General features: G+C 39.0%; 1 protein-coding gene across 1 annotated transcript; it reads right to left on the reverse strand.

Annotated features, from left to right (window-relative positions):
- Positions 1-113: 113 nt before the first annotated feature.
- On the reverse strand, positions 114-9,852 carry LOC146582852 (aminopeptidase Ey-like). Its single transcript, XM_085244810.1, has 20 exons — positions 9,243-9,852; positions 8,281-8,423; positions 7,984-8,126; positions 7,288-7,414; positions 7,052-7,206; positions 6,852-6,965; positions 6,595-6,738; positions 6,128-6,193; positions 5,943-6,008; positions 4,367-4,539; positions 4,162-4,238; positions 3,943-4,076; positions 3,807-3,862; positions 3,568-3,715; positions 3,285-3,376; positions 1,936-2,046; positions 1,544-1,711; positions 1,192-1,332; positions 564-645; positions 114-443 (listed from the first exon to the last, which is right to left on the reverse strand). The coding sequence occupies exons 1-20, from the start codon at positions 9,848-9,850 to the stop codon at positions 285-287; spliced, it is 2,907 nt and encodes a 968-aa protein (XP_085100936.1). The 5' UTR covers positions 9,851-9,852; the 3' UTR covers positions 114-284.

Consider the following 9,852-nt stretch of genomic DNA (forward strand, 5'->3'; position numbering starts at 1 on the left):
AAAACATTTTTTCTATGTACTTACATCTGCCTAATATTTAAAAATGGGGACGACAAGCTAACCCTATAACATATTAAAAGTTAACGTGCCAACACACACAAAAACCAAGAGAATTAATCAAATCCTTTTTTATTCTTAAAAAGCCTTTTTTAATCAAAAATTTACAATTAAAAAAATCTCCAATACATTTAAAATATACATATTTCAAAAATACATTTGCTTTCAGCAAAGTTAAAGATTTGAACATTTTTGACATTTAAAAAGTGAAAACTGTGTTTCAGTTATCAAACTGTCCCTGAGATTTCATTGGTGAACCAGTCAAACACTAGTTTCTTATTCAGAGCCAACCAGTCCATGTTGGCCTTGGTTCTCTCAAGCGCCTGCTCAAGAGATGAGGCAGCTGAGCCAAGTTGGTTTATGTTGTCTTCTTTAAACTGCAGCAGCTATAGAGGAAGAATGTGAAAAAACGGACATTTAAAACTGACACTAATTTGCTGTAATTGTAGCAATGTTAGCAAGTATTTAATTTTATCTGAAAATATGGAGGTGAAAAGAAAATGTACCTGCTTATACTCAAACTCAGAGGAGAAACGTTTGGTCACTCCATTAATAAGTCTTCCAAAGGACATTGATCCTCCACCATAGCTGAAGAAAAGGCAAACATTAGAGGGCTTTTATCAGTATGCAAACAGCTACGTATGACAACAGCTCTTTGGCTGTGCACGTTCATCCCAATATGCCTCCAGAATCAAGGAAATATCCATTTTTAATTTGTATTGCCAAATATTGTGCGTATCACATGAAATGTCATATGCATTTGCACTACTAGAAACTAGTGCAACTACAATTAAAGCGCTTTAACATGGTCCTTTGTCAGGTAAGTCCTGGAAAAGTTCAGGGATGCAATGCATGTGGGAAACTGGCTATGCTATGTAAAGCAGGGATAGCTCAGTAGGCAAAGTGGTCGCCCCATTAATGGAAGGATGGGGGGTCAAATCTACAGAATGGCTACCCTGAGGTACCCCTGAGCAAGGTACCGTCCCTACACACTGCTCCCCGGGTGCTGGATTGGTGGCTGTCCACTGCTTCACTGAGTGAATGGGTTAAATGCAGAGAGTAATTTCCTTACAGAGGATTACTAAAATATGCATAGTATTGTACATATTATTATTAAATAAGGAGAAAACTCACTTATTGAAAATGTGATCCCAGTTGGCTCTAATAAAGTCCCAAGCCAGGGGCTGTCCAATTGGATTACCGGCAATGTAATTGATGGTGAAGGTGGCATCCTGCTTACGGATCATCTCTGGGACCAGACAGTATTCCAGATACCTAAAAGATCATTTACATAATAATATGGATTAATAAAATATTCTGACTCTGATTCTGATTCTGATAAAACACAATTACAGTGAGGCTGAAAGACAAAATGCATCATCAAAGGTGTTGTAAAAGTCACTCAGACCAGTCTGTAAAATGTTATATTACCTAAGAAGTACCAAATGAAAGGGCAGAGCGTTACCCAGCTGCTATTGCAACTGACCTGTTCAGCAGCCAGGGCTGTTTGGTGCAGGACAGAGCATACAAAAGTTTTTCAGCCTCCGAGGCAATGGTAGCATTCCTATACATTCCCCAGGCAAAGTCCCACTCCACCACTCCTCCTTCAGCAATTGCACTGCAGTACACTGTGGTCCTCAAGTTGGGGCTAATCCTGGATGGTTTGAACAAGACAGGAAAAAAGGTGATAACAATCACTGCCCAAAACAGAATCATACATGTCAGATCAGAGCTAAAATGTTTGGGAAATGTATATCTAATAAAAGTTAAAGTATGGTAGTGAATACCTATAGTGTAGGCAAACATATGAAGTAAGAATATATGATTATACAAGAAGCAAAGGGGATGAATATAAGTAATAATTGTTGTTTAACGTACTTGTTATTATCAGGGTTGTCCATCCACTCTTTGAACCACGCTGTTGTCAGTTCCTTACAACCCTCCACTCCTGTGCTGCAGCCCCAGGAGAGTGCGTTCACCTGATTGTACCTGGATGTAAGCGAGTCAGGAGAATGCAAACATTAATGACGCTATCCATTAAGACGAGGCATAGCCAAAGACACATGGCTCAAAATGTATTTCACATTTCTGAATGCTAGAAGTGTGGAGCATGCAAAGTGTTTAACTGACTGCATTCAGGGCTCTGCGAGTACCCAAAAGTACTGTAGTACTCATAATGGAGTGTGGAGTGCTGCACATTTCACACTCTCAGTGGATGTTAACCTTGCTATGTGGCAAAAGAGAATTCAGGGACCACCAACCAGTGTCTAGACACCAGGAGGAGTAAAAGTTGTCAAGGTCATGCTAACCAGGTAGCTTTCAGCAGCAGAGACAATGTGAGTTTGTAGCCACACTAGCAGATATACTCTGCAGAAAAGCAGATAAGCTCTTTCTTCAGTCTCCTTTTTTCACTCACTATAAGTTTATACACCTCTCTGTATTTAATCATTTGTTATTATTAATCTCTTGCTCTCTTCCACAGCATGTCTTTTGTCCTGTCTTCCTTCCCTCACCCGGCCTGAGCCTTGTTCTATGGCAGGTTTCTTCCTTCCCACAGTTGCCAAAGCATTTCATCATGGTGGGGGGTTTACATGATTGCTGGGGTTTTTTCTGTTGTATTACTGTTGGGTCTACCTTACAATATAAAGTGCCTTTAGGAGACCGTTATTGTTGTGATTTGACGCTGTTTAAATAAAACTGAATCGAATTGAACTGAAGCTAAATGCTATCTGGCAGTGCTAATACGCAGAATGTCTTTAACACATTCACATCACATGGTTTATTATATCATCATGCTAATATGTGCTAATTAACAATATAAGTTCAGTATAGCTGATTTGATTTCCTTTTGGGTCACCAAGAAAAATGATCTGATAATGCTAAAAAGATCATTGCAGCACTAATAGCTCAAGTTAATGGAAATCATTGAGGACACACAAAGCGAACTTGATGATAACTGACCAGATTAGGTTAGCTTATAGAAATGCAGTGGTGGGAGAGAAAGGGAAGAATTATGTGCAGACTTGATCAATGATTGTTGTGAACACTTTCAAGAGATATGTGAAGTACTGTGTCTTACATGACATTGACGGCACATTCTTTGCAAACTGCAGGCTTTTGCAACTGGGATAATAAGGTTTATCTAGCCTACAATGTAATTGTCATTCATGGCATTTATAACATGTTCAAAAGAGTAAAAAAGACAGGCAGCAGGTTAACATCCTTACTGGTCGGTGTGCTTTTCAGGGATCTTTGTCCAGTTGGCAGTGAGATCTTTGAAGTGTTTAAATAGAGGGGTGACCTTTTTATTTATGTAACCCTGAGGAATGAAGATGAAACAGTTTGTTTACTGTGCAGAAAAAATGATCTACGTTTGATTGCCACTGACTCTTCTACTTCTATGATTAACTTACACGATTAATCTCAAATCATCATTGTTCCAAAAACTTGTTTGGATTAATTTATTGATGATGTACTGATGATGATGAGCCTTAAAGTTTTCCTACAAACCTGCATGGGTCCGTACACTTCGCTGCGGTCAAACATGAGGACGAAGTAGTCCAAGTTGCGAGTGGCCGTCTGCCAGGGCATGTACTCCAATTCCGCGTTGAGGAACCTCGTAGTGCTCAGAGCCAGAGTTGTGCTGACTATCTTCGCCCTAAAAATAACCCATACAGCTGTTCAGTTGTTTATTTCAGTATTTAGCAGTACTGCTAAAAATAAAATAAAATCAAAAAGCATGGCCTCACCTTGCCAGGTTAAATGCATCGTCAATAATCTGAGCGCGGTTGATCACTGGAATAGCCTAAAAGGCACATTAAAAAATTAGTTTGGAGGCAATCGTAGCTATTACGAGATGACGCAGAGGTATTCTAGGTGTTATACCTGATGTTGGGTGCTCAGCTTGGTGAGGATACGGTCCCAGTTTTCAGAATCATAATTTACTCTATAAAAGCCCTTCATGTCTATGTTGGCTATCAACCATTCACTAGCACCAATCGTCATGTCTGGGTTTGTTGCTGTTTGGGTGAAGATTAAAAACGAATTAATCGTTTTAATTTATCTTTGCCAAACTACAGTGACCCGAAACACAGTAAATCTTACCTTCTTTGGTAAGAAGCCAGTACTGATCTTTAGCTGCACCAGTCTTAATCCAGGTAATAGGGACAAACCACTCATAACTGGAGCCACATCAGCCAGACACACATGTAAGTAAATAAGGTGAGAGAAGAGAGGGGGTGATTTTAACATGACATGATCAGAACATGTTAAAAAATGTGCTCATGAAACATGAAAAAAAGGATCATACTTGAACTCTGAAGGTACGTCCACCACAGAATCTGGGTTCAACAGGAAGTGCTTCTGAGAGATTTTTCCAGTACTGGTGTCGATGGTGACCACTGGGAATCCCATCTGTAGGATCCACCGGTTCATAATCACTTCCACAGAGTGGGGCAGCTGTATGCCAGCATTATCCACTGCCTGATAACAAGAACAACCAAATTAATATAATAGTATAACAATCTGTGTGTCAGCTCCTTTTCACATTTCAGTATGGTCAGTAACAAAGAATATTTTTGATATTTTTTTCAAGTATAAGTCATCATCGTTTATTTATTTATTATCGTAAATGATGAAGTCATCGCACTTTTAAATTGCTCATCTCATACTCTGCAGTGATCTTTGTGTTGCAGTCACTAGTTCAGCATTTTTTTAAGTACATTTAAACTGGGTGGAAAGCTATAATATAGTAGAAACATTAATGTTATTTATACAGAAATGGAAGGAGGCCATTCACGTTCTGAAACACGGTCTGAAACAATTTGTTTTCTCTCTCTTTTGGACCCATTATACTCGCAACGCACAAGCCTCATTTTGGAGTTTTTTTGGCTGTGCACCTCTCAGTTTTTGTAATCTGACTTCTTCTTCACTACCATCAGCTCCACACGAAACCTGTTATTCAGGCAAATACTGCAGCAGTACAGCCAGTTTGGCAGATTTTTGCCTTTCCCTCAAAACACTCCAAAGACATTTGTATCTTGTCCTCTTTTCAAACAAGGAACCTTTCCATAGGCAGATGTATAAACCACCACAGAGATGTGGCACCCTCAATGTTCATGCACAGCACGACTGATATGGTGGGTTAACGGACCCTTAAGGATACCCTGCCTTTGAACTCACTCTGTTCTGATGGGTTACCCCACACAATCCAAAGTTTTGATTAAGACATTGTTGGGTTGTCTGTACTCTGAGTGTGCCTGAAATAACCTCATTAACATTCAGAAGTAAGACAAGAAAAAACGGACTGAAGTGGAGCGTTTAAAGCAATCTGAAGCCAGATCTTTCAGCTTAGTTGGATTAATTGTTCATACATGGACCTCTTTCTTTAAAACTTGGCCATGTTTAAAATCAACATCCTCCTGTTTTAACAGAAATGTGTAAAAGAAAAAGCAGTATGCATGTTTGTTGCTGGAATAAAAAACCCTGCAAGAACCTACAAACTCTAGACAGAAGGTTTCTGACTGGGTTAGAACCGAGGACCCACTTGTGATGAGGCCACAGTGCTAACACTGAGCCATGCTCCCTATAGTCCCACTCACTACAATACCCATAGTTCTTGGCTCCATCACACAATTTGCTTCAGAGGATAATTGATCCAGTTATATTAGGACATATGAGGAAACATCTTGCTGTTGTTATTCTTTTAATAGTCTTAATATAAATTAATAATAAAATAAATATAATATGACATTTTCCTTTTTAAATCATATTTTCATATTTAAATAATAATAATAATAAATAAATAAATAAATAAATAAAATAAACCAACAAATGAATGAATACATTTTAAAAAATACATTTTTTTTTAAGTGTTACAAACTTACCGTTTGCAGGTTCTTCCACAGGTCTTGGTAGACTGTGTTTTTATATTTGAACTCTTCTAAATACATCTGTAGACAAATTATGAATGACTTAGATTGATGCATGTCAATAAAATGCTGATATGAGCACATTAACATTTCTCCTGATTTGTGGACAGAACCTTATAAGTTGAATTAACAGTACTCACACTGAGTCCATTTGAAAAGACCTCCTCGGTGATGAAGCTGGAGAGCATCCTGAGAACTGCAGCTCCCTGTGAAGAAACATATCAGCTGTTAAAAGAACTACCAGAAAAGTCCAGTTATGCTCATTTTTAAACTCTTGGGAAAGAATCTGCCATTATACCCTTGATTGGAGTACTTTTTTGTACATTAACGATTTAAGTTGTGATCCTCTAGTGATAGCTATGTAGCTATTGATTATATGTCGATGCACATGGAAGTAGATTTGTATATGTAAGTAACAGTCAAATCAAATCAAATACGACTATAGTAGTCATCTTCAGGTCCAGTAATTGAACCCATATTTCTGAAAGTGAAGTTCCTAATGAAGTTGTCCTAACAACACACTGGGTCAGTAACTTGATTAGCGGAGCTTGAAGAATACAACACACTGGGTTACTGTAGTTTAGTTCTGTTGTAAATTACACTGCACCTTGCTGTATGTGATGGAGTCAAACAGTGCATTTATGTCCTCTGGTCTCATGACGTCCGCCTCTTTGGATGAGAGGGGATGGGAAGAGGCCAAAGCGTCCACAGCCATCACACCAATGATCTCGTTCAAAACTATTAAATCGCTCTGGAAAAGACATGGAGAAATATTTGTACTGTGTTCCAACCAGACGCATTATTCAATTTTAAATTGACCTCTGCGTAAAACTACAACAACAACAACAACAACAAAAAACTCACCATATTCCAGTCTGGCTCTGTGTAGTTGGCTCCAAGATAAGAAACGTAGGTGGCAAATCCCTCATTAAGCCACAAGTCATTCCACCACCTCGTGGTCACTAAGTTTCCAAACCACTGTGAGGACAAAGCTTCATGTCACTGTATTGGTTTGTAAACATATTTGAGTCTTACCATATTTACAGTTAAGGTTTGTTAGGTACCATATGAGCCAGCTCGTGGGAGATGACTGTTGCCACCCACTCTTTATCTCCGTTAGATGACACTGCAGGATTGTATAAGAGCGCAGTCTCTCTGTAGGTGATCAGACCCCAGTTCTCCATGGCTCCAGCACTGAAGTCAGGCAGAGCGATCTGGTCTGAAATTTATCAAAGATGTCATTTTTGGATTATATATGGTCCTTTTTGTTGTTGTTTTCCTAGGTATTTGTTGTTCTCACCTGACTTTTTAAGGGGGTAGGGAATTTTGTAGTACTTCTCAAAGAAAGACAGTATGGGTCCAGTCTTCTCCAGAGCATATGCACCTTGGCCCTCATCTATAGCCTTCCTGCGAGCCCAGATCCTGATCTGAAAAAGGGAAAACAGCTGTATTAACCAGACAGAAGGAAATGCATGTGGACCTGAGAGCTGAAGTGAGCTCTGAGTCCAGCAGAGGGCAGCAAACAATCACTGTGACCAGCAGAGAGGGAAAACAGCCGCTCTCGTGATGTAAAAAAAATCCATTACATTAAAGGCCAGGTTTAGGTGAAAATAACTGAGTATTGCTGTGATTATTTTCAGTTTAATACATTTCTTCCAAGAACTAATGCAGCAATTATTCTCTCTGAAAATAGCACCTATTATCTCTGATAGTTTACTTCAACATCCATGATTTATCCATTTCAGCCTATGCACCAGAATCCAGAGCAGAAATGAGCATTGCATATATTTTAAAATCTTTTAGATGAGGCCTCACTGCTCTAATTTTAATTCAAACTATCATGAGCACAGATCAACTTGAATTATCGGGCCTAACATAGACCAGAGATAGTAGTTTATTTATTTATTTTAATCTATTTAAAAGGAACCAAAAATATTAAATAATATGTTACCATTAGTTTCTGTGATTCTAACTGAAAGCTTTAGTAAATACTCACCAAAACCTCTGCACCTAGATCTGACTGAATGAATCCAAAGTCACACACAACAAAAGCCAGCAGGTAGGTTGACATAATCTCTGTGGGTCCAAAGCTTGTCTGGATTAAATTCAAACCCTGCGGAGTGGTGATGTTTATAGGTTCTGTTTTGGGGTCAGAGACAGCTCCGTATTAATGATAAATGAGGAAAACAGAGGAAAATAGACAAAATGTAATTGAGATTAATTTAAAGTCGTCACACGGGGGCAGTTGATACATTAAATGTTGCTCTGAACACTAAACAAGAATAGAACTTGCCATAGTTCATGGAGTTAGACAGAGCCACAGTCCCGTGAGGGTGAATGAGAGTCATGTGGAAGACGGCTTTCATAGCTGGTTCATCGAAGCAGGGGAAGGCTTTCCTCGCGTCCGTTGGCTGCATTTGAGTCGTGGCCAAAATTCTGATAATGGAAGAAGAGAGAACGTAATAATTACATCCACATAATCGAGTCAGGTGTTGAATTCTTTTTGATGTACTTGATTTTCTTTAAATGGAAAGTTTAAAACAAACTTGACCGTGACTTTCATTAAATCCTTATCAAGATGAGTGTTTTGTATTTTAAATCCTACACATATCAGCTTTAATTACAGAGGTCCAAAAGCAAAACTTGGTTTTGTATTGAATTCTTATTTGACTTCATTTCATAATATTAGTGGTTTTGTTAAAACTACATTGGTTGATGTCCTTGAATCATAGCCTGGCTGTGAAGGTGCTTGCATTTAGGCTCCAAGTGATCATATACAATACATACGGTTTTGTTTTTTGTTTTTTTTGTTTTTCACTTTAATAAATATATATTTAAATTACCATAAAGTGATTGTGATTACACAATTAAATCTTTACATTTTTAAAATGATTAAAAATGAAAACATACAGTGGTTTGATTTAAAGTAAAGTTATTCTAAATGTATTAATTCATGCATTTACTTTTAAACTAGTGCACATCTGATATTTCATTAATGGTGGGAGAACAGTTAAAATTAAGGAGTGGCTATTAGGTAATACTTAGATGCAACAGTCTTAAATTTGGGAATGAGGCAACTTGTTAGACATTACAAATTAATTTGTGAGCTTTTAGCTGTTTCCCCATGTTTACAATCTTAGTTTAACATTCTGTCATTTAAATTTTAGAAAGAGCAGAGGACTTGTCCAACTTGCAACACTTTGCTCATTTGAATCATGTCATGAACTTAAGCTTAATAAAAAAAGAAGTTCATACTTTCGCACGCCGTCTTCATAATATTCACTCCTGTAGAATCCTCCCAGGTCATCAGCCAGCTCTCCGACAAACTCTGTGAAGAGCTCATAAGTGCTGCCGGCCTGCATAGGGCTGCTAAGCTGGATCACCAGATACTGAGTAGGAACCTCCAGCCAACTCTTTTTCAGCTGGGGTGCAGAGGCTCCATCCACAGCTTTCAGCTGTGCGTGGTATCCGTCAAACATTGTGAAGTTCAGCTTGTTGGAGTGGATGAGAATGAGGTCAGTCTCGTTCACGCATGTGAACAGCACCGTGGAGTATCCGCTGAAGATGTAGAGGCCATCAGGGTTGGGAGTCAGCCGGGGCCACAGGGTCACATTGTATGAGATAGGAGACAATGAATCTGGAAGTCTGTAGTGCTGCCAGGGCTCTTTTGGGGTGGAGGGTGTGGTGGTCTGGGTGCCAGGTCCAGCAGTCGTTCCAGTCGTTGCAGTCGCCGGAGTCTCTTGATTCTTTGATTTCTCCTGAGCATAAACAACTGAGAGGGCTATGATGGTGGCCACAGCACTGATGGCTACAACCACGCAGACCACTGCCACCACTTTGCTGATGAAGAAGCCTTTACCCATGT

The sequence above is a fragment of the Mchenga conophoros genome, linkage group LG1 (assembly GCF_057382185.1).
Source record: "Mchenga conophoros isolate Kocher_MC1m ecotype Shallow Benthic linkage group LG1, M_conophoros_male_GT1.1, whole genome shotgun sequence".
NCBI lineage: Eukaryota > Metazoa > Chordata > Actinopteri > Cichliformes > Cichlidae > Mchenga > Mchenga conophoros.

Excerpts from the sequence above, each read along its gene's own strand:
- LOC146582852 (XM_085244810.1), bottom strand. The coding sequence starts at position 9,850 with ATGGGTAAAGGCTTCTTCATCAGCAAAGTGGTGGCAGTGGTCTGCGTG. Across the intron at positions 6,194-6,594 it reads ACTCCATCACATACAGCAAG|GGAGCTGCAGTTCTCAGGAT; the intron begins GTGCAGTGTAAT and ends GTTTCTTCACAG. Across the intron at positions 3,377-3,567 it reads AAGTGTACGGACCCATGCAG|GGTTACATAAATAAAAAGGT; the intron begins GTTTGTAGGAAA and ends TTCATTCCTCAG.